This window comes from Vipera ursinii (assembly GCF_947247035.1).
Source record: "Vipera ursinii genome assembly, chromosome: 1".
In the NCBI taxonomy this organism is placed as follows: domain Eukaryota; kingdom Metazoa; phylum Chordata; class Lepidosauria; order Squamata; family Viperidae; genus Vipera; species Vipera ursinii.
The window spans coordinates 289291903-289317285 of record NC_139512.1 but is presented as its reverse complement, the minus strand read 5'-3'; the positions used below and the strand labels follow the sequence as shown (position 1 = coordinate 289317285).

At 37.2% G+C, this 25383-nt stretch overlaps 1 protein-coding gene across 18 annotated transcripts in view; it reads left to right on the top strand.

Annotated features, from left to right (window-relative positions):
- Positions 1-25383, top strand: part of AKT3 (AKT serine/threonine kinase 3) — a 181080-nt gene that overhangs the window by 61749 nt on the left and 93948 nt on the right. For all 18 annotated transcript variants that reach the window (XR_014490886.1, XR_014490887.1, XR_014490888.1 and 15 more), the window contains one exon: positions 14301-14426. Coding sequence is in view for 13 of the 18 variants with exons in the window: in XM_083349923.1 (XP_083206049.1) it covers positions 14301-14426 (126 nt within the window). In the remaining 5 variants the exon portion in view is untranslated. The remainder of the gene's footprint in view (positions 1-14300; positions 14427-25383) is intronic.

The window sequence follows — 25383 nt, the reverse complement described above, 5'->3', positions numbered from 1 at the left end:
ATTCTACTGTTGGAACCAATAACTGGACTCAATAAAACATAATTTTATCCTTAAAATCTAAATAATAAAGGAAAAATGTAGGATAGAAGTATGTTATTGGGAGAATGTAGGATAGTGTTAGCGAAAAGTACTCTATTCTGTGTAATGTCTATGCAGTTGCTTGAATGTAAACGCATTTTGTTGATTTCCCATTCTTGTATTTTAATATGTACATTCAGTTACATTTTACTACTATACAGTCTTTGGAAAAATTTGCGTGGCACATACTTAATATCTGTACAGCACATTTTTGTTTTGTTTAGGTAGTTAGAAAACCTTTAAGGGAAACGTCCAATTCAAATATTTCTAAAGATCCACTTTGCTTGTAAGGAATTATGGGATGATGCATTAGAAGTGATACTTGAAGCACATTTCAATATAACTTAAGTCCCATCCCCTTTGTGACTATATTTTCTACACTTGATTAGCAGTGATCAACACTTGAACTTGATCGTTACAATATGCTGCAGCACAATATTGTGATGTTAGGTAAAGGTAAAGGTTCCCCCGCACATGCATGCTAGTCATTTCCAACTCTAGGGGCCAGTGCTCATCTCCGTTTCAAAGCCGAAGAGCCAACGTTTGTCCGAGGACATCTCCATGGTCATGTGGCCGACATGACTAGACGCCAGAGGTGAACAGAACGCTGTTACCTTCCCACCGTAGTGGTCCCTATTTTTCTACTTGCATTTTTACATGCTTTTGAACTGCTAGGTTGGCAGAAGCTGGGACGAGTAACAGGCGCTCACTCTGCTACGCGGCTTTTGGGATTCGACCTGCCAAACTGCCAATCTTTTGATCAACAAGCTCAGCGTCGTAACCCACTGAGCCACCGTGTGATGATAGGGAACCACAAAAAAGGATACTGGGGAATTATACATGAATGATGGGATGAAACTTCTCATACTAGATTGAAAGGAAATAATAATATGGTTAACAGGAGATTGTTACAAAATTGCATATGTTTTGATATGTGGTGGTTTGAAGTTGGAAGAGACTCAGTTGGGAAGGAAATTAATGGCAACAATGGCAACAGTATAAGATGGGAAAAAGGAATGAGGGCATTTTGCGTTGCTTTCAGTTATAAGAATGTTATGAATCAATAGCAGTTTCTGACATCTTAAAGTGGTAGTTATATAATAAATTCCAAGTAGAAGTGTATGCATGTAGCAGCTAAATTAACTTTATAATTTATTAACATTAATGTGTCCTAACTGCTGAATATGCATGAAAATTAACAATTGTGCAGTTTTATATAAAGGCAGTAGATAGATGGAATATGTGGAATGGTGAAATTGTTTGCTTAGTTAATATGTAAACTATTTGAATCATTTTTATATCCAAATCATAGATTTCGTGAATTGACCATTCATGGAAGTGTAGAAAACCTGAATTAAAATAACTGCAATGGTTCGTGGTTCTCAGCACATACTAGTTATTTTGCCAAATGTCTCTTTCCACATGATTTTTATCATAATGTCAGGGATCTCTGTTCCCTGTGATTCATTTTGTTTTTCAAATTTCTGTAATGTCTGATGGACGTAATAGGTAATCTTCAGTGCATCTTTACTGAAGATCCTTCCTAAATGAGGCTCGCTAAAACAATTCAGCTTTTATTTTTAAAATGTTAGTGATTAAAATATTATAGTGTAGTGAACCTGGAAAAAAAGGAAAATGATGATCACTTTATATTTTTTATTTGTTGTTGATTTGTTGTTTATATATTTTGAAAATCACATATTTGGGTTTTTGTGGTATTATTATTTTAAATGAGTTTGTTAGTATATGTTTTAATGGCTTGAAAACTTAAAAAACAAGCAAGCAGATCTAGATGCCTTGTATTCTTACTTTCCTTAATATATCCTGAATTCTGATTTCCATTTGATGTCCATATGATCAGCATTCAATTCTTTTACACACTTAGAATTTTTTTTTTCCAGACTTCCCTTGCCCTTACTTCAAGTTCTTTCACTGTTTTTTTTCTAGAATATAAACCTAACTGAATGTTCTGGCCCTTTATAGAAATTCTGGCTAATTTTTGCCATTATCTGAGTGTGTGTGTGTGTGTGTGTGTGTGTGTGTGTGTGAGAGAGAGAGAGAGAGAGAGAGAGAGAGTGTATGAGAGAGAGAGAGAGAGAGAGAGAGAGAGAGAGAGATTATGTAACAATTTTTAGTAAGAGGCATGCCTAACTTCAATTATTAATACTTTTGTCTGAAGACTGTTTTTGTTACTTTACTTGTTATTGTACTCATTTATTTTTGATTAAAATTGATGAACAATTGATTTGTTTTCTTTCATTGATTATAATTTTTATGACTTCCATCTTCCCTACAAAGTGACCCTGTGTGGCTTTTATGGGTTTTATTTGTGATGAGCTATGATCATTTATTCAGTGATCATTCAAAGTTACAACAGTAGTACTGATTTGCATGGGAGTTTTGACCTGCTCCGTCTCTGACCTGAGCCGGTTCACCCCTCCTTAAGCACCCTGGTACTGAACAAATGGTAGTTATGACTAGTCCTCCAACTCCTGGCAGTTGTAGCACCCTTGCTGTTACATGATCAAAATTGGGTTGTTTGGTTATCCACCTGTTTTAGGGTCCCATGGTCACATTCTCCTTTTCTGCACAAACTAACTCTGCTTCATCTTCCTCCACCTGCCTGTCTCTGCCCCCATGTCTGCCCTTTTGGCCACTCTATACTATGCCTCCAGCTGCTGTTGCCACCAACTGACTTTCACTGTCTTCTTCCTCCTGCTGCTAGCCCAGGATCCAGACCCTGGGCGAGGGTGCATCTGCAACATGTGTGGTAAGGTGGCAGAGCTTTGTCTGCTGAAGGGAACTGGCTGGACCAGGCTGGAGAGAGAGAAGGCAGTGGGTCAGAGTGGCAGAGGAGCCGGGCAGCAGTGCAGGTGGAGGAGTCCTGTCTTTTGGAGAGAGGAGCAATAATTGGTGGAATTGAAGCATGTGCAAGTTAGAAGAAACATGAAATCCTCACCTAATGAGTGTGCGGTCCTGGCCTAATAATTGCAATCTGAACTGCTGGGATATCATGGCACCATTGTGTGATGTTTTGCTTTGTGCTGAATGGCACCATCGTGTGATGTTTTGCCTTCTATGAATGGCACTGTCATGTGATATTTTACTTTGTGATGAGTAGCACCATCATGTGATCGGTTGCTTAATGACTGCTCTACTTAATGACAGGAATTCAGATTCCAATTAGGGTCATAGGATACCGGTACCTTGAATGCACTTTATTTAGAAAAGCAGGGTAGTAGTAATATATGTTTGTATGTATATTAAATGTCTACACATGGCAAGGTGAGAATGAATTTGCCATTTTGGACTAAAATATAAAAAAGATCGCACTAAAACAGTGGTGGTGAACCTATGGCACGCATGCCAGAGGTGGCACTCAGAGCCCTCTCTGTGGGCACGCGTGCTGTTGCCCAGCAGAGTTCGCCAGAGTAGCGAGCACGTGGCATTTGGAAGCGACAAGGCAGGAAGTGAACGAGCAAGCAGTGTTGGCCCCCTGGGGATGCCCTGGAGATGACGAGGGACGGGTCTCTGCCACCCTGGCCCCAGTCACGCTCACCCAGTCTGCCGTGACCACTGCAGCCACGCCCACCCAGTGGGCCACGCCCCTCCTGAGGTCACCAAAATGCTGATGCAGCCCTGGCACTTTGTGATAAATAAGTGGGTTTTGGGTTGTAGTTTGGGCACTCGGTCTCTAAAAGGTTCACCATCACTGCACTAAAACATTTAGCTCTATTTCCACACCGTATTTAAAATAATTTTAATTTAGTGAATTGCTGTATGAAAGGACTAGTTTAATCCCAAAGGTGCTAAGATTGTTTGGAGTGAAAGTAATCTCTTGCCCAGGAATGTTGTACAAATAAAGAAAAGAATGTTAATTGATAGCTGACACTGCTTCCGACAAACAGGAAAAATCTTAGAACTTCCCCAGGAGATGCAGCTATTGTAAGATATTCTTTTTTACTTACTTGTCCTCAGCTAAGGTGGCCATAGGGGGGTTAGGTTTTCAACAGAAGAAATATCAGAAACATTCTTAGCAAACAGTAAAACTGATGATGTGTGTGGTGATATCATGACATACACTCTGTTCTTACTTACTTGCATTCTGACGCATGGATAAGCCTCCCCTAACAGTTCTTGCAATGGCAGTGACTTTGATTGGTTCAATCTAATTTCCATAGACCAGAGTTTTCAGCCATCATTTTCCACTTGCTCATCAGGAGAAGCATTTACCCCAGAGTAATGGCAGACAGGGTAGGTTGTGTCATCCAAACAGACCTTTTCAGTTTCAGTTTCTTAACTTGGATACTTAAGAGAAAAATATGGATTTTTTTTTGGTCATTTGCCAGTTATTCGTGCATTTTCTTTCTTTAATATTGGGAACTCCCCAAAGATGCATACTCATTTTTAACAGCTTTCTTGGGCAAGAAGCAGAAATATGTAATTGGAAGTTGCCTTCTTCAATACTTGAGGGAAATAAATGAGAAATAAATGAGATTATGCATCAGACTCATAACCTTTGTGTTTATTATTTATTTCTTAAATATCTGAATTTTATTTTATATAATTTCAAAGTGTTCTTTCCGTATTCTTATTTGCTACCTTTCTAAAATGATGCAGCATATACTCCATAGCAGTTTAATGTTATGCTATAGCTGTTTATCCTATTAAATTGTCATGATTAAAGATATGATAACAAAATAACATCTGACATTATTTTTGGTCACTTAAACTGATTCATGTAAATTGGCTGTAGATCAGACATGTCAAACACAAGGCCCGGGGGCCGGATCCGGCCCGTGAAGTGGTTTCATGCGGCCCGCAAAGCCATCCTGGAAACAGTGAGGGAACGGCCCCCACTGCCTTGGCCCTGGCCCAGAGACCCTCCTTCTGAAAGAGACCCTCAGATCTGTCCCACTCCTGCCCAGGCCCGCATAGGCACCCTTGATGCGAACGATGTAGAGTTGGCCACGCCCACCCAGTAGGCCATACACACTCTAGCCACGCCCACCCAGGCCACACCCACCCGGCCCCTTGAGGGCAACCGCAATGCTGATGCGGCCCTCAATGAAATTGAGTTTGACACCCCTGCTGTAGATTTAGGAATCCACTAAATACATACATATTTAAGCTTTATCCTAAAGTATTTCAAAAGGTAGTATAGCAGTGGTTTGTTTTGCTTCTTTAAGCAAAGAATTTTAATTTAATTAGTAAATGTAGTCTGGGTTAGTTATATGTACGCTAAGAATTAAAAACTATATTTTGTTCACATTGTGAAAATAGTAATTGTAGTGTACTCTGATGCTTTGTGTCATTTCTTTTTCGAAACTATAGGGTGACAATTTTTCTAAGACTGAAAGTATTTTACAATATAGAGATAAAACTACCAATAATCTAACCTAATTAATGCAGTTCAGTACTGTTAGCCCCCATAATATGTAAAATAAAAAGTTTTTAAATAACTTGAGAACTAAGGTAGAAGTAGTCTTTGATTTACAATCACACCAGAGCCCAAAATTTCCATTGCTAAGCAAGACAATTGTTAAGTAAGTTGTTTCCCATTTTACAATCTTTTTTGCCATAGTTGTTAAGCAAATCACGGCAGTTGTTAAATGAATCATGCCATCATTAAGTGAATCTGGCTTCCTCCATTGACTTTGCTTGTTGGAAGCCAGCTGGGAAGGTTACAAATGGTGACCACATGACCTAGGGACAGTGCAACTGTCATAAATATATACCAGTTGCCAAGTGCCTGAACTTTGTTCACGTGACTATGCGTGAAAACTGGTCATAAGTCACTTTTTTCAGTGCCATTGGTAATTTCAAATGGTCATTAAACAAATGGTTGTAAGTCGAGGATTGTCTGTATTCCAAAGGACAGGACAGTTCCTTGGAGAGTTCATCAATGTCAAATCTTTTTTCTTCCCTCTCTTTTATACTCTAGAAAGCATAGAGGTGCCAGGCTGAGTCTCTTCCTAATATCTCCTCCTTTCCCAGGGCGTAAGGCATGCTTCTTAGGTTTTTGATTTTGTAACAGTTTATGAGTATTTTCCCCAAAGACGTTTTCTTGGCTTCCTACAAGCATTGAACTTCTACTCTGCTTACCTTCTGTGCAGCAGGAGGTCTCATCACTTTTTCTCTTAAAAATTGCATGGGATTGGCTGAGGATATACCAGGACCTTAGAGGTGATAACCAGCACTTTGAACTGGACCCACTCAAGTCCCATGCCTAGCTTTGAATCCCAACTTCAAAAAAATCAGGAAAATCTGTTTCATGTAGGATCTTCTGTAAACCTTAGTTGAAGACAGAAGACTGGAGATTGGCCAACAGTTTTCTAGAAAGCCTCTTCAGAAGGCAGTCTTTCTTCAAGATGGATGACACCCATTATGCCTCAGCGAAACATTAATCACTTCAAATAAATATTTATAGTCTGGTAAATCTTGTCCTTTTTGTCATGCATTGTTCTGGATTTGCTTGCTATTTTACATTGCCCCTTTCCCACTAGTGCTCAGCTCCCTTTTGAACTATTAAGAAGTTCTGCTGTCATGCTTCTGCTTGATTTTTCAACCTTCTTTATGCCTCTACTGCCCTGCAACTCAATTTATGTCGCTTATGGTTGTTCTGGCACTGCAGTTTTTTTCCTCATGTTTTAGATCCCTTTGTTTACCAAGCAATCACAAATATCTGTCATTTTTCCCTTTTTACTGTCTTGTATTGGAAATTGCTTGCAGTTCAATACTGAATTGTATTAGAAACCAAAGTATTGATTTCCAGCTGCTGGTCACCTCTATTTACAAATAATACCTCTGCATCTATAAATGTGTTGTTGGGGGAATGATAATTGACTAAAGACTACAGCTGTCCAGCTATTCAGTGTGTATATGAGTTTGTATATTATTGATTAGGACATAAAAAACACTTACGATTACCAAAGGAAGAATCTGTGAACTGTGGTATACTTTAGTTCCATTTTGGGGAAAAAGTAACTTACAGCATCCAATCTGGGTTGGTCACTGGGACCAGAGGTTTGGTCTTCCAAGCTTTTGGAGTCATGCTGGAGCCCATCCACAGGGAATGTCTCTCCAGTAGAATGTGTACTTTGGACTATTCTCTCTGTGTTATTTATATGGTGCCTGGATGCATGTGGCTTTTTAGTTGTTGATTTGAGTGTTGATGGCTGGCTATTAAGTTGTTGGTTGTTGTTTTTTTGTGCTGTTAAACTCTTGCCTCCTAAGTACTTGGTAAACTGGTGGTAAATCAGCACTCCTGTTCACTGAGAAAAGGCCCATTTCCCAGGCTTCAATCACTTCCCTGGCTTTTTTTGTATCTGCTTGTCCAACAATCTTAGTAGCTGCAAAATTGAATGTATGTCCCTGTTCGTTACAGTGTGAGGCTACTAATGAGTTTGTCTGACCACTTGTTTGTGTTTTTGCAGTCTGGTGGTTAGCTTCCTCCCAGTCTGCCCTACATAGTCCCAGGGGCAATCCATGCTGGGGATCTGGTAGATTGCATTGGAAATATCTCTCACCTCCAAGTGATCTTTACAATGGATAATTTGTCCTTGTATGGTAGCCTCTGAGCTGTGTGCAATGCCTACTTGTAGATCGCAGAGGCTGCGTTCTATTGCTTCCAAAATGTTTTTATTGTATGGCAGTGTGTGCCATGTGGTTGGTCTTGTACCTTGTTTCTGTCTTTCTATCCCTACTGTGTTGCACAGATATCTTGCATCAAATGCTTGTGGGTACCCATTCTGCCTGAATTGTTCGCATAAGTACCTGCTCTCTAGTTGTTTAGTTTGCTGGGTACTATAGGGTGAGAATCATTTTGAGAAGGTGGCTTATATACATCAACTAATCATATTGTATTATATAATTAAGCAAATACATATTAAAAAATAAAAGAAATTTTGATTTCCCTGAATCTTGAGTATTTAAAAGAATTATTCTTATATGATCAGCTTGTTTATACAAAGAAGGAAGGCAACAGTAAGTTACAAAATGAAAGAATTTAAAAAGTAGATTGAAAAAGTGATCTTAGCAATAGAGGAATTTCTAATAATAATATATCTTCTTAACTTAAACTTTTCTAGGACTATATAAAGCTACAAAGAGTTGTTTCTTATCTTAGATCTTTTTAGGATATATAAACCTAAAGAGTCGCTTCAAAATGAGATAAGCAGCAAATAAATAAAATAAATAATAATAACTAGAATTAATGCTTTTAGTAGGCTTTTAGTTGAAAACCTTAATTTTTTATTTTTATCAAAATAGTATTGGCTACTAAAAGATGTTTTTGCTGAAACAATATTATTCATTTTAATTTTGCTTGGCAATGGATGATAATTAAAAAAAGAAATTTTTAAATTTCAAAACTTACTAAAATGTGATAAATTCTACAAAAGATAAAGGTGCTGGTTGTCACTTTTAAAGCCCTACATGGGACTGGGTTATTTGTGGGAGCAACTTCAATCAAAAAGGATTGACTGACAGGAACTAGAAGATGAACTTTTTCTACTGTAGCCTTTGCCTTATGGCCGTGGTGGCAAACCTGTGGCATGGGTACCACAGGTGGCACACAGAGCTCTCTCTGTGGGCACGCGCGCCGTCTCCCCAGTCCTAGGCCTTCAGCTGGGTTTTATAAAACCTTTTTGCTTTAGGCCTCCGCTGCCGTGTGCAAAAAAAAAAGGTCCAATCAATCAGTTTCAATTTCTCGCGGGAAAAGTAAAGATCTCACAAAGTTGGAATTGATTGATTGAACTTTTTAGTCCCACCCAGTCTGCCGTTACCACTGCAGCCATGCCCACCCAATGGGCCATGCCCCCCAATTGGCCCCCACCTACCCAATGGGCCACGCCCACCCAGCACCTGATGATTCATAAGTGGGTTTGGGGTTGCCGTTTGGGCACTCGGTCTCTAAAAGGTTTGCCATCACTGCCTTATGGAATAGTCTCCCCTCATAGATTAGAATGTCCCTATCTGTGTTGGCTTGGAATGTGTTAAGGGCCCCATTACTTGGCTTTACTGTTTGTTTGTTAATCATCACAGCTGCTGTTTGTACTTATTTATTTTGTGGTTATTCTTATTGTTTTAATGTTTTAAACTGTTTTAATTACTTTATTTTTTTAGAATTGTAAGCTGCCCAGAGTTACTTGGTTGAGTTGGGTGGCTATATAAATTGAATAAATAAATAAGTAAAAAATAAATAGATATGGAAAAACATATATAAATTGTATTGAGTAATGATATAGTCTAAAGAACTTAGAAGCTTGTATGTTCATTTTGGTCATTTTGATTAGGCCTACTAAAGATCTTGCCAATGCTATTAATATGTAGAATATTATATGCATATTTTCTGAGAAGACATATCACAGACGTAATTCACACATTTTGCTAAAATACACTGTTTTTTTTCTTATTGAGGATAGTTTGTAAACTCACCTATAATTTCGTTCAGTTGTGTCAATTCTCAGAGATAGTTTGGACAAGTGCCTGGAGTTTTTTTAGCAATTTTTTTTTCAGAAGTAGTTTGCCACAGCCTCCTTTCTAGCACTAATAGAAAGTGACTAAGTCAAGGTCACCCAGTTTGCTAAGGCAGGACTAGAACTTATGGTCTCTTTAGTTCTAGCCTGATTCCTTAACCACTAAACCAAACTGGTTTCACCTATAATTATTTAATATTAAACAATTATATCTGGATACTACTAAAATTCATTGTGATGACCTTTAACTGGGCAAAACAGTCCATAATAGAACAACAGTTTTTGAACCAACGTATAGAATGTGACCAAAATCTGGGAGCCATTACTCCTAAGGGAATAATATTTAAGAAAGTTGTGGCTGTTTCAATTGAATTTACAGTTATTTTGGCATTTATTGATAGGGATAAAAATGCTGATTTTTAGCCTGAGATGACTAATGTAACTAATTTAATTCCACAAATTGTCCCAGTGACCCATCTGGTAAAATTTTGGTTCTGTTGGGTCTCCTTGATATTTCTGTACCATTCTGGTAGCATTTCTGGTACCATTGATCACAGTATCTTCTTACGTCAGCTCTGAGATGACACTGGGTAATAATTTTATTGCAATTCTGAATTTACATGCAGATTGGACTACAAGATAACATTGCATTATGGTAATGACCTTATGGTAATTAAGCTGTGGGATCCTGTTGAATTTCATTCAGCCTCCAATTGTCTGCCTTTCATGACCTAAGACTCTATAGGAAATCACAGACCTCCTGGTTTTACATTAAGACTTGGCAGAAATCTTACAAGCATTATTAATTATAAACCATTATTGCAAACAAGAATGATGCCAAAGAAAACAGGTGATTTACCATTGGTAGTGTAAAGGCGCAAGTATCTTTTACTCAGTGGTTTAATTCCCCAGCTACTTTCCCCATCCTTTGGACAAATTAATGGTGGCGTGTGATATTTGGTGACCATGACACTGATCAATTGTTGAGTGTTGCATGGCTTTGTTTCTGAAAAAGTAAAAATTCATAATTGACCCTGGCATAAAATTTGCCTGGAAGTAGAGATATTTTTTTTAATACTATAGTTTTCTACTATAATTTTTATATGGGCCGAATAACAGTTTTATGCAAACATTGCTGATACTATACATGTGAAGATCTCAGAAATACAATGTCATTTTTTGTTGGATGATAGCAAATCCTATATAATAAAATTGTTTCATTTTCATTGTACCATGAGCTGGTACACTGGCAGCCTTCACCTTGTTTATACTTGAGTGTCATCTTCATCAGTTTTACTATAAGTACATCTACTGTAAATGTGCATTAGAACAAAAATGTTAAGAAACTTTAAGGATAGGGAAATGCTATCTAATATTGTGATGGTTTGTTGTTTGTTTTGCTTTTATTGGCTCTTTAGAATTTGTTATGGCCAGTGACTGAAATAAATATATTAGTTTATATATTTTGACTGACTTACATATCAACTAAATCAGAGGTCCCCAACCTTTTGGGCACCAGGGACCGGTTCTGTGAGAGAGGTTTTTCTGTGGACAGGAGAATGTGTGGTTTTATGTGCTGCCTGCATCCCGTGGATGGGGCTTTGCTTGTTTGTGCAGACCGGTTGCTGGCATGCCGCGACCCGGTACTGGTTCATGGACCAGGGTTGGGGATCCCTGACCTAAATCCATTTTCTGTAATAATTTCCCAGTACAATTACTTTTTTATTTATAAGAGGAATAAATTGTAACTGTTTTCTCTGTTATACCTAAATTAACTGACAAATTTTATTTGATATTATTTTTCTATAATAACTTTAAATTGTTTGACCAGAAGGATTTATTTGAATTAAGTAATTTTCTCCAGTGCATGTACAGAATTACACTTCTTTAGCTGTAAGAAGAAGAATGACAGGGTATGTTTACTTTATATTTAACACAGCAGGAAGAAAATAATCCTCTAAAGCAGAATTACTAACTAATGTTTCAGAGGATGATTTCATTACATTATCATGATGTATTCATTTTGCGTTTTAATATGATGTATTCTTCTTCTGTATTTGTCTTTGGGGGGAATTTACTTTCATATTTCTTATGATTGTTCCACTTTGTTTATGTATGATAAAGTTATTTGTATTTATGAATTGATATACAGTAAATGTTATTTTTATTTTTTTATTATTTTTTTATTATTATTTTAATCCCATTTATATCCCGCCCTTCTCCGAAGACTCAGGCCGGCTTACAATCTAAAGCACAATGTGCTTAGCAATAGCCTTCATTCTGTGTATATGCCTGCTTATTAGGGCTTTCGCGCCCCCCCCAAGCGGCATTATTACAAAGTCAGCTTATTGCCCCCAACAATCTGGGTCCTCATTTTACCTACCTCGGAAGGATGGAAGGCTGAGTCAACCTTGAGCCTGGTGGGATGCGAACCTGCACTAATTGCAGGCAGCTGGTGTTACTTCAGGAGGCATTAGCCCACTGCTTCAACAAGGCTCTTGGTAAAGTGGATTATTTTTAGTGGATTATTAAAAGTAAATATTTACAATACAGTTGTAGTCTTTCAGTTAAAGAATATTTATAGCTGAACTGATATGAGTGATTCAGTTCTAATTTGTTTTAATTTATTTATGTCTCTTTATTATGAGTATTTCCTGATATTCCATAATATTTCTTTACTTTTGTCGTTTCTGTTTGTATGTACTATGTACTACTGAGGATATCCTTTAGAGGAAGTTTTTTAAAGTGTGGTGGGGGGTGTTTTTATGCAAATTATATTGATTCTTAAAGCATATTGATCTATAACTTTATTTCCTGACATTAGTATCAGTGGATTGGAAGTTTAAATAGATGATTTTATGTAATCATAAATAATTCAATACTATCAACCTATAAGAACATGCTGTTATTTTGTGCAGATTCATTTATAGACAACCCCCATTTGGAACTGCTTTATTTAGCAACTGCAGTTACGGTAGGGATAAAAAAGGTAACTTTATGGTCAGTTCTTGCATTTACATCCTTCACAGGTTATAAAGCAAAGGAAAGCTGAAGTGAGATCACAGCTTCACTTAGTAACCATTTTCTTAATGACCAATTTACAGGTCCCAATTGTGGTTGCTAAATGAGGACTACCTGTAGTTCCTTCCTATATGAATTTGTAACTGAAAGTCTTCAGTTGGAATATTAACTTTTTAGATTAAAAACATGGATAGAAACTTAGGGATGTTAAAATCCTGTTTGATAAATTCAATTTGAATTAGCTTGTGTATGTCTGGTTATTTGTGTTTGTGTATATAATCACATTTTTATCCTTTGCCTAATTGTTGCTATGTGCCCTTGATTAAGTGAGTTTAATCAAGCATACACGTTTGAACAATGTGTGTTGAATACGTGTCATCTAAAGCTGTAGGTGGCAAAGCAATGTCAACATTTCCATTTTTCCTTTTTTCAATAAATAAGTCATGTTGAATAAGAGTGGAAGAAAAATCTTCCACAAATGAGCAGTGGGAGATAAAACAGATGAAAAGCGATAGCGGAGGAAAAAGAAGAAGCATTCAAAGAAAGAGATAAAAAACACACACACGTACATACATCTACATAGGAAATATCAGATTATAATGGTTTCTAGGATACTTTTTTCCCCCCAAAATTCTATAAATATTCTTGTTTCAGACAGATCCTTCCAGTGATACCACCCTATCAGTGAATAGACTCCTGGGTTGCGAGTTTTGTGTTTTTTGTGACTTGCAAATAAAATTTGGAGGAAAAAAGGAAAGGGTTTCAATTTCAGTTTCTTTTGTTGTTGCACTGGCTATAAAGAAAAAACTTGCACAAGTTTCGGTTCATTTCCCCCCCCCCCTTATAAAAAACTGTCTTAGGTTTAGTTCAGCTACGGAGCTCATCCATGAAATCTCTTTGGCAGCTTTATGGAAATGATTTACTATTATAAATTACTATAATAACACAATATTTTTAATATTTTAAGTTATTAATATAATACTTATAAAATGTATTTTTGAAATAATTTGCTATAACCATTGGGCGATTTTAAAGAAAAAATCTCAGCCTAGATTAAAACATTGGAATGTGGATTGTGGTCAGGCCTGATCATACTTACCGGTAGCAAAAGATTAGCTAAGGTTGGTTGCCTATTTTTCTGCACTTAAATATAAATTGGTAAAATCCTTGCCTTTCTTACATGCCAATATCTATAAACCCTATACATATTTATATGTATAGCACTCCAAGAACAATTGATAACAATAGAATGTAATGGCCTAATGTTTTTTAGGTATTAAGATGGTAATAGATCTATAAATGAATTTGCAACAGTTACATATGTCAACGAAAGGTGGAAATAATAGGAATTTTGAAGCAGGCAGTGTGCCTTTCAGGGTTTAAGATATGAAGACATAAAACGTCTCATGATGGCTTAAAACAGCTGCTTTGCAGCCTGCCTGCTAATTTATGAATGTACACTTACTACATACACACAGAAACATTGTCACTACAATATAATTTCCATGAAATTAGTTTTATTTGTAAATCATGTTTGGGGTTCATGTTTACTTAAAAGTACAAAAATTTAAGCAACTTCATTGCTTCACCTATTCAGTCTATTTGTTTTATCTGAACTGAAGTTAAATAGAGAATGAAACTATCATTTTTCTGGTTAGTTGACAATTCTACTTCAAGCAGAAGTTCAGATAGTATTTATATTAATACTATTTTTTTATATAGGGGAATACATAAAAAATTGGAGGCCAAGATACTTCTTATTGAAGACAGATGGCTCCTTCATAGGATATAAAGAGAAGCCGCAAGATGTGGATCTACCATATCCTCTTAACAACTTTTCAGTAGCAAGTAAGTATCCTTAGTAATCAATTAATGATTATCAAACAGGTAGTAGATTGAGAAACTTCTTGAAATGCATAGATCTTAACCTTCGTATTTTAGATAGACCAGAATATAATTCCACAATAGAATGAAATTTTATTGAATCTGCATTGTGCATTATGGACTGACCAAATTAAAAGAATAGCAGCAGAAGGAAGGAACTCACTGGCCTTGAGGACAGACATTAAATCTTAAGTAGCCAGTATTTGAGGCACCATTGGAATGCTTACTTTGTATGTAAATCAAACCTCTATATATCCATACTGACAGTGAAAAACTTGTTTTAAGTATTCATTGGACTCAATTTGTGTGGCCTGAACCTTAATTATCATCCTGTCTATAGCTTTTCCTCTATGAGTTAGATGGCACCAGATTCTTCCAAATAGCAGAAATGATTTGTGGCTCAGCCTAATAACACTCTATTGGTACATTATTTTAGTTACAGGTTGTCCTCAAGTTATAATCGTAATGGAGCCTGCTCATTACAGTTGCAAGTGGTGAGGCCGTTAAGTGAGACATTCTTGATTAATAACCCTCACCCCCTGTTCTCTCTGATGCAGTCATTAAACAACCTTCCAAGTCATTATGTGGAGCTTGGGGTGTCTCGGGTGGGGGAGACCCTGAGATGTCTATCGTTGGTCCAGACCCACCTGTCTTGAACTTCCAAGGCCCCACCCACCTCTTGAGACACCCTGTACTTCGCTTCTCACCCCTTGGGGTGCCTACAGCCTTGGTTCTGCTCCACCCCCAGAGTCTTTGCAGGTCTTTCCCCTCTCTTCCCTCCCTCATTACCCATTAGGTCTTAAACTTTGAATATCTCCAGAGCTCTCTAGCTTTCCGCAGTGTTGCTCAGATTGAATTAGGGAAGCAGAATAGATTGCTTTATCACATGACCGCATGATGCGATTCTGGAAGTGGCCATTTTCTAAGCAACCACAGTTCAGTGCAGTTGCTCAGAAAATGGCAGTTGTTCCAGAATTGTGCTGGGCAGCCATGCAACAAAGCAATCCATTTTGCTTCCCTAACTCAAGGACTGCAGCTTTGGAGAACTTTGAAACATAAGTGAAGAGGAGGGTGTAGGGCCTGGTGAAGTGGGAAGCATGCCCAAAGCCTGAAGGGATGGGATGGGGGGAGATAGGTAGACGGGTGATGCAGTGTCTCTTTGATTGGTTGTAAGGGTGAATGATCGTGGGGGCACTGCAGTGGCTTCAGGACCAGGTTGTAAATAACTTTTTTTTTGGGGGGGGCTGCTGTAACTTTGAATAATTGCTAAGCGGCCAGTTGTTAATCGAAGATTACCTGCAAATACACCCCTATTAGATGCATAGCAAGTTGTACTAAAACTCTCCCGAAGTTTGTTTCAATGGTGAAATAAAGAAACAGTTTTTCAGTTGTAACCCACACTGTCCATAATCCATAAGAGAAATATATAAATCCTCTGGTAGATAGAAAATAGAAGGTAAAAAAGGTAAACTCAGACAATCTTTCTATGATCAAAGTTGGGTATAATAGATTTTGCTCTGGATAGAAAGAATCCTTGGAATTTAGATTCAATTAATTTTACTAGATTAAATACTTTTTACAATTAGGAATCCCACCTTTTTTTTTATTCCCATTTATATCCCGCCCTTCTCCGAAGACTCAGGGCGGCTTACAATCTAAGCACAAATCAATGTGCTTAGCAATAGCCTTAATTAGTATAAGATATTCTTCCTGTGTTGCAAGATCTCAATATATTTGGTATTTGGAAATTGTAGAAAATGCAAATGTGCATTCTGCCATTTTTTTTTAAAAAAAACACCTTGAAATTCTTTTAGCTGTTAGTAGGTTTAGAAAAATTCAAGGCCTATTAAAATGGGTCTTGATTAGGAATTTTTTTAATGATATTTCTTGGAATGGGGCAGTAAGACGTCAATATTATGCATTTAGGTATAAATCCCGTGGAACTTAATTGAAGGTACTGAATGTGCAGAAGATTGGACTAGTGCAGGGGTAGGCAACCTCAGCTCTTTTATGACTCATGGACTTCAACTCCCAGAATTCCTCAGCCAGCTGGCTGAGGAATTCTGGGAGTTGAAGTCCATGAGTCATAAAAGAGCCGAGGTTGCCTACCCCTGGACTAGTGTATTATTTTATTCCAACAGCATGAGTTCAAAGCATTTGAAATACTTCATAAACACAATTCTCTTACATAACTGTTCATACGTTATTTGTATGTATGGCGAAAGCAGGATGGGGGTAGCACGTTCATCCTTGCTCTCTCCTTGCTCTCTCATCAACAGTGGTATCCTTTTGGGCTGGCGATGGGGGATGAGGCTGAGCCGCACAGTATTGCACTTGTTCAATTTCTTTCTCCAAGGTCTGTCCCAATCAGTTTCGATAGGGAGCAAGAGATCCAGCCCTCAGCCACTCCTTTGGACTCAGAACTCATTTTCCATGAATAGGACCATGTTAATCCTTCCATTACACTTGGCCTTACGTTGTACATTGTTCTCTCTTTAACATGATTTCCACTAGTTGATTTGGAATCAGTGTTAACTATCTTATTATATTGATCGCTCCTCACTCCTCCAGTGTACAAGCTGATTTATGTTTTATATTCTGTTAAAAAGACAGCATTTTCATAAGTGAGTTTTTAAAGATTTCTTGATGGATATGGTCTTGACCTGGTTTTCTTTGTCAGTAAGGTTTGAGACTTCACTTCCTGTTGCCTTGAGTTCTTTATTCTCACCTTCTGAAAATGAAAATGTAGACATAGGTAACTGTCATACCTTTCACAGGTAGGATGGGTGCATAGGATTGATTTACTTTTTTCAATATTCTTACATTTCTGGTATACCATTGATGTCCTTTTTGCTAATAATTTTTTGTTTTGTTTTGTTTCTTTTCTGATGCAATTGATGCTGGTCTTTATATTTTTAACTTGCTTTCCTTATTGTGATATCTTGGGTACTGCTTACTACCATCAGATGTTTCCTTGGGCTCAAGCCTTTTGCTTATCTCATTTTAAAGTATTTTAATGTTGTTCTTATTTATCTTTTGTTATACATCTAAGGATTTTTTTTCTTTCCTTTTTATTGTTGCATTTTATTGTTGCATCATTAGCCAGTGATATCCTAAGAAGCTACTATTTGCAAAAAACAACTTTTAGATATGTAGGATTTAAAAGAGACAATACATCATACAGGTAGTGCTCAACATATGATCACAATTGAACCCAAAATTTCTATTGCTAAGCAAGACAGTAGTTAAGTGAGTTTTGCCCCATTTTATCACATTTCTTGCCATAGTTATTATGTGACTCACTGCAGTTCTTAAGTGAATCTAGCTTGCCCATTGATTTTGCTCGTCAGAGGGTTACAAAAGATGATCACATGACTTGGGACACTGCACTTGTCATAAATATATGCGAGTTACCCACCATCTGAATTTTGATCATATGACCACGGGAATGCTGCAAAGGTCTTAAGTCAGTTTTTTCAGTCCTGTTGTAACTCTGGGGACTACATGTAATCTTTCAGTCAGGAACTTTGGAATTTTTAGTGTTGTTCTCTCTAAAATGATGAAAATGGTTCCATCTGTTAATATAAATTACGGTTTCATGGGTTTAAGGTTGGGCAAATCATTTTTAATCTGTAATCTGTCACCCTCCAGAGATTGCTGAATTGCAAGTCCCAGTATCTGCACACAATTTGGTTGTGACTGGGGGATACCGAGTACTATAACTTAGTGATATCAGAAGGACCACAGGCTGGACTCTGGTAGTCAAAATTCCAAGCCTACTAGATACACGTTGATTATATTTTTGAAAAATGCTGCTTAGGTATATCTTGTAGAATGTCACATATGGTATGAACCTGCTGTAAAACTTTTATTTTTAAAATGTTAAATTTATGCCAGAAATAAATTTGTTATCCTAACAAATTTAATGAATATATATGGATTATGAGTCTAAAGCCAGTCCATTCCTATTCTGTTAGGAAATAAAGAGGTTTCTGTGTGAAGGCGGGAGGCTTGATAATTGCTGATGATGAGTTCTAGAGGTGCAGCGTGTTAGAGGAATATGCAGATAGCCTAAAAAAAACACAAACCCCAGACATTAGGAAAACATGAACATAACCAAGGGTAAGGAAGAAACTCAGAATTGTCCCACCTTGACTTTTTGATTATGAAGGCATATAAAATATACCAAAGAAATACACTGTCAAGTTTTCAAGATTTTTATGGTAGCTTATATCCATAAAATATATTTCTGGTATTTTTAAGTCTTATTTCCTCACCTAGTCTACTTCAAAGGCTGACACAATAGTAGGCTCTCATTATTAACTCTAATACGATCAAACAGACTGATTAGATAGAACATATTTGAATAAGGTGGAAGTTTCAAAAAAGTTGTCCTTGATGCCGGAATCTATTATGAGCTACAGTTGTACTTCAGAGCCAGTTTGGATATTTAGAGTAACAGGAGGGTTAGTCATTGATATGTGTGTCTGATCTGCATCTAGCCTTTGTTTGATCAGCAATTTGCAAACTTGCAAGAGAGTCTCTTTAGCCATCCTTTATTCTTAGTCTTGGCGGTGACTTGGTAGTTGAGTCCTGAACCCTTCAAATCAATATCTGTATATATGGCTTTTATTTGTAAAATACAAAGAGAAATAGAAATGGGAAATTAGGGGAAGGAAAAAGAAAGGGGGAAAGAAAATGTAAGGTACAAGGGGTGGGGGGAGGGAGCGACTGCCAACAGTTTTTAGCATAGTACAAGATAGAAACACTCCAGCCTCAACATTTTGCTTTTGCACATTTGTATATAACTAGCCATTTGTATAACAAGAAGACTATCTAATCAACAAAACTAAAATCAAAGTTTCATTTTTTTTCATCACAAGCACAAAATCTAGAAGTGATATCCAAATGAAAATTCTCCTTTGAATAAAATAATCAATGTAACCATTTCTGCTTTATCTTCCTTGCTGTGATAATAATATGTATTTCTATTTACACCTAATAATCTTTATAAACTATCACCATTTGTATTTACAAGGTTCACAGTACTCTTTCAGATTCTTTGATTTTACTTTTATCCTTTTTTAAAAATGCTAAACCTTTCTTTAATCACATTTCTGAAATCAAAACTTTCTAATACATCTTTTTCTTTTAACTTCTTAACATACATACTTAAAATTCAGTGTTAAATTTAAGTCCCTTCCTGCAAACTACCCTCACAGAAGAATATTTTTTCTTTTATATACATCTTTTTTAAAACTCTATTTTTTCTTTAATACATCATTTTCTTTAACTTTCTCTTAACACAGATACTCTCAAATACATTTTCAATAACATTTTGCATACTTTAGGAATTATTTAGGCATTATATAGGTAAAAAAGTTACATTTTCAAATTTTAGATTAAGACTTTCTTTCATTTACAAATATCAACCAGGTAATAGTCAATCCTAGTTCCAGTTAACTCGTTAAGTTTAAGTTACCCCTTCCAGCTTGTCTTCATGGAGTAAAATCTTTTTCTTCTCTGGAAAATTTATCAAGTAGTTTTATAAGCTTCCCTTTTTCTCAAGGATTTCTCAACCTTGTTAATGTCCTTTAAAAAAAAAGTCCCAAACATATCCTTTTAAAAGTTGCAGATTTTCTTGAAGCTCTTCTTTCATTATTGAGAGATTTATATTTAAACCATCATAATAAGAATTGATGTCAGGTTTATATTCTGAAATTGTAGTTGACTCCTCCCTGCATTTTCAGCTGCTTGTGAAGATGCCTTGTTAGTTTGGTGACTTTCTACACATATTTGCATCACTAAAGTAGTTTGAGAAGTTTTTTTTTTATCATCCTTGGAACACAACTGATCTACAAACTGATTTTTCAAATACTCTAATAATTTGCTCCTCCATCTTGACTCTCTCTTTGGTCAAAGAGTCATAAAAATCAGAAGGTTTTAGCCACGCACAGCAAAGCAGAACAAGCTACAACATACTACAAATGATAAATTAAAACCACAACTTTCTGTCTTTGTGTCTGCTTTTTCCCCCCTCTACATTTTCTTATTTTGGCTTGCCGTAGCAGCCTTCTTCCTTATTGCTTAATCCTGAAGGAATCCCCAAAATGGTGCAGGCCTTCAAAAAGGAGTAGCAGGCCGTGACGGAAAAGAGCCTCTTTTAACTTCATTAATAGTCTTTAAAGGTGATTAAGCAATTAAGGTACAACTTACTGTCCATTTGAAAAGTAAATTTCAAAGTGGCTGCTTTTTCAAGATGAACAAATTGCAGCCCCTCCTCCCAGCTTTCGGCATGCAGTTGCTTCAAAGTGCAGCTCCTGAAGTTACTTGCAGACCTCCGCTGTATCGGAGGTTCTTGAGGGGTAATTCTAAGACTTTCTCTAACCCAGGAGAGTCATATAAACTGAAGGGATGCCAGTTCCTTCTGTTAGTAGTTGAAGAGCTATAGCCCAGGGGAAAACCCTTCAGGGATCCCTCCCTGGGCGTGTATTCAGTTGGCTCTCTTCACCGGAAGAAGGCATCAAATCAGTATCAGTGACTGATATTTGTTTGGTTGCATATAAAGTAGAATTTCTAGAGCCATTTTCTTCTTCCTATGCTGGAAATTCTGTGCTGTCTGCAGAGACTACTTTACAGGCAGTCCTTGACTTATGACCAGAATTGAGCCCAAAATTTCCTTTGTTAAGAGAGGCAGTTGTTAAGTGAGTTGTGCCTCATTTTACAATCTTTTTTCCTGCAGTTGTTAAGCAAATTACTGTAATTGTTAAGTGAATCTGGCTTTCACCATTGACTTTGCTTGTTGGAAGCTAGCTGGGAAAGTTACAAATAGTGATCATATGCCCTGGGACAGTGTATAGTTTAGTAGTATACTTAGTATACTTGACATTAGTATAATTGACATTAGTACATGTCAGTTGAATCTTGATCCCATGACCATGAGGATGCTACAGTGGTCGTAAGTGTGAAAAACAGGCATAAGTCATTTTTTTCAGTGCTGTTGTAACTTCAAACAGTCACTAAATGAATGGTTGAAGGTGAGGACTACCTGTATTACTATCCTGGAATTCTAGAAGAAAGGTGTAGCTTTGCATTTAGACGTTTTCTGTCTTCCTAAAATAAAACATGATTTCAATATGAACTCAACTATTAAACTTTCCAATTCTTTCTTCCACCAATCTTACCTTTGAAACAATTCACTTGTTAGATGGCTAGTGAGTACTTAATTTTATTTGATTCACACTAACAGATTTCATGTTTCATAATTTTTATTTGTTATTCAGGAATAAAGGAGAAATGTCCATTTTCCTCAGCTGCTAGATTAAAACATAGTGCTAAGTTATCAAGTGGTAAAACCCTTGCTCTCTACTCTGTTAAATTTAGTATATTTTTATTTTATTTTTATAGTATTATATTTAAAAACATTTTTGCTTGTCTGTGACTGTAATAAAAATTGATTGATTAAAAACTTTTAAAATAAGCCGGTGAAGTTCTAATTTTCTATTAAACAGTACTAAAATTCTCCTGGGATTATTTTATTAATTTTATATTATCCTAATTCAAAATGAAGCCTTTATTTTAGGGGTGAACAACTTTTAAGCTTCAACTTAACTCCATGGTCTGCAGGATGACTTCAGAAGACATTGTGGGTATGAATAGAAAGGATGAGTGATTTTTTTGAGTTTTGGAATTTGAGGGAGAAGATTTAAGTATAATGGAGCAATTTTCCTGTTAAAGGCCTCTTTCCAATTTCTGTTTTCCTTGCTTTTTAAACAAATCTAATTTATGCATTACAAAAGACATTCTTGTTCATTTTCTGTCATCATTTTTCTATAAATGCCACTTTGTCTACAGTATTCTTTAAAACACACTAGAACAGCAAAAATCTGAAATTATAATTACATAGGTAATTATAGTACTATTATAGATTATAGGGATAAAAGCTTATTGTACAAGGGATCCAGTAATAAAATATGGAGCTACTATGGTCTGTCAATGAGCCTCTCATTGTTTTTATATTTTTTGACAATGTTTACTTTTCTGATACTTTAGCAATCTGATGCTATATAAGTATTTCCCTCTGGCTAAGTCACTTGAAGATGGGTTGCGGGGCCGTTCGCGCATGTGCATGGCACCAGCACATGCCACATGTGCAAATGGGGCTGCTAGTGCCGCGCCAGTGTGTATGGTCCTATGCGCATGCGCGCACACCAATTTTGAAGCTACTTTCCTTCCCTCCGGTCCGCGAGCCTGCAAAGGTTGGAGACCTCTGTCCTACAGCAGGGGTCCCCAACCCCCTGGTCCATGGACCGGCACTGGCCGCAGCATGCCAGAAACTGGGCTGCACAAACAAGCAAATGCCCATCCGCGGGATGCAGACAATACACGAAACCAGGCCCCCTCTGGTCCGCAGAAAAACCTCTCTCCATGGAACCGGTCCCTGTTGCCCAAAAGGTTGGAGACCTCTGCCCTAGAGGATCTCATCTTCATCATAATTTTGTGTTACATGAATGTATCAAATTATTTGAATGTTTAGTTAACAAAACTGAATCAATCACCTCTTTATGATTGCTGTACTATTTGAATAGTTTTCATAATGCTCTCATACCCATTTTTGTCTGTGTGCTTTTATTTCATCACTGTAAAGTAGTTTGAGCTATGTTTTTGTGATGCACTACATTGAGATAATATAATAATAATAATAATAATAATAATAATAATAATAAATAAGAAGAAGAAGAAGAAGAAGAAGAAGAAGAAGAAGAAGGAAGAAAGAAGAAAGAAGAAAGAAGAAAGAAGAAGAAGTTGGAAGGGACCTTGGAGGTCATCTAGTCCAACCCCCTGCTAAGGCAGGGAACCCTATACCATTTCAGACAAATGGCTGTCCAGTCTCTTCTTAAAAAATTCCAGTGTTGGAGCATACACAGCTTCTGGAGGCAGGTTGTTCCACTGGTTAATTGTTCTAACTGTCAGGAAATTTCTCCGTAGTTCTAGGTTGCTTCTCTCCTTGACTAGTTTCCATCTATTGCTTCTTGTCCTGCCTTCAGGTGCTCTGGAGAACAGCCTGGCTCCGTCTTCTTTGTGGCAGCCCCTGAGATATTGGAACACTGCTATCATGTCACACCTCACCCTTCTCTTCATTAAACTACAGTTAGCCATGATGCCTAAAAGGGACAAGAAGATTAACAGAAATTCCCTCACTGCTGCAGAGAACAAAGAGCAGCCTTGTGAAAACAGAGTTGCTGTAAAACCTCAGCCCCATCAAAGACTTTTTAAAGGGAGGCATTGTGGTGCAGTTGTGCTGGGCCTATATATATGTATAGGAAATTATAATTCAATATCAGTGGGATCAATATCTTTCTTTTAAGAAGGTAAAATTAATCAAAATACTGTGTTATCCATATTTCATATTTCTCCACATACTATTATTCTGTTGAATTCAGTGTACAAAAGATGTGAACTAAAATATATTGAAGTAGGTAATGTCTAGAAGCAAATAGAGGGAAGAAAGTACACAAATGAATATTTTGTGCATTGGCTTTTTATTGTCTTACGACAATCCAAAGCACTATTGTACTTTATGTTAATTTCCAGATAATGCATGCCAGTTGCAAAGTGTCTGAATTTTGACCATGCTGCGATGCTTGTAAGTGTGAAAAATGGTCATGATTTTTTCAGTGCTGTTGTAACTTCAAAAAGTTACCAAGTGAATGGTTGTAAGTTAAGGACTATTTGTAATTCAAAGTAAATTAATTACAGAGGTGAGGGAAATTCAGGCTCATAAATTAATGGCATCATTTGTAATACCAAAGTAGCTTAAGTTTATAAATCTCATTACTATTGGCTAAGAAACTTTTTCAGAGTTTCAATTTACTCTTCAATAGCAACGAGAGATTTAGGCTGCAAGGGCAAAGTATAGTTCATGTGAGATGGGAGTTTTGTGATAGGAATACATCCTGAGAGAAAAAATAGAAGAGAAACTTTTCACTGCTTTAAAGTTATATTTGTTGGAATTGAGCAGAACATCAGATTTTATTCTGAAAAGGTGATTTGGCTCAGTTGGGGTTTGTGAATGTTGCATCTGTTTTCAGCTCATTAAAGCAGTTGCATTTTTTCCTGAATTTGCACACTTGCCTTCTGTATGTGCTATAGCAGTGGTGGCGAACCTATGGCACGCGTGCCAGAGGTGCACTCAGAGCCCTCTCTATTGGCACGCATGCTACTGCTGCCAGCAGCAGGTCCATCAGGCTTCCACTGCCGCCTGGAGCAGGAGCCCCGCCCAGCACAAAGGAGGCGAAGTGGCCGATTAGCAACCTTGAGTAGAGTTGGTAGCGCAGAGGTCACCAACCATTGTTGATTGGTGGATTAGAAGAAAAGGGAGGGGGAAGCATTTTACATGCATGCATGAGCGCACAGGGCTGCAAGCACTCACACGATGCAAATGGGGTGGGGCTAGTGCCTGCTTGATATTCATTAGCCCTGCCCCATTCTTGCATGGTGCAGTGCCTTGTATCTTCACCCTGCGGCGTGGTGGCGGCCATTTTTGAGCCTTGGAGTATGGTGGCCCATTTTTCCGCCCCCAGTTTTTGCGTGCCAGAGGCAGCACTCAGAGGTGCCTCCCTGCCCCGCTGAGGGCACCACAATGCTGATGCGGCCCTGGCACTTTGCGATACATAAGTGGGTTTTGGGTTGCAGTTTGGGCACTTGATCTCTAAAAGTTTTGCCATCACTGTGCTATAGAATACTGAATAGTGGTGCAGATTTTGTTTATTAGTTGCAGAGAGGTGTTATATTTACACCAACACTTACTTTGAACAACTTTGGAATCAAATCCAAAGTTCTGCGGAGTTCCAGTATGGATATATATCTGCATTTGGCTAATTGTGAATGTGCTTGTGTGAAAGAATGGAAAAAATAGAAA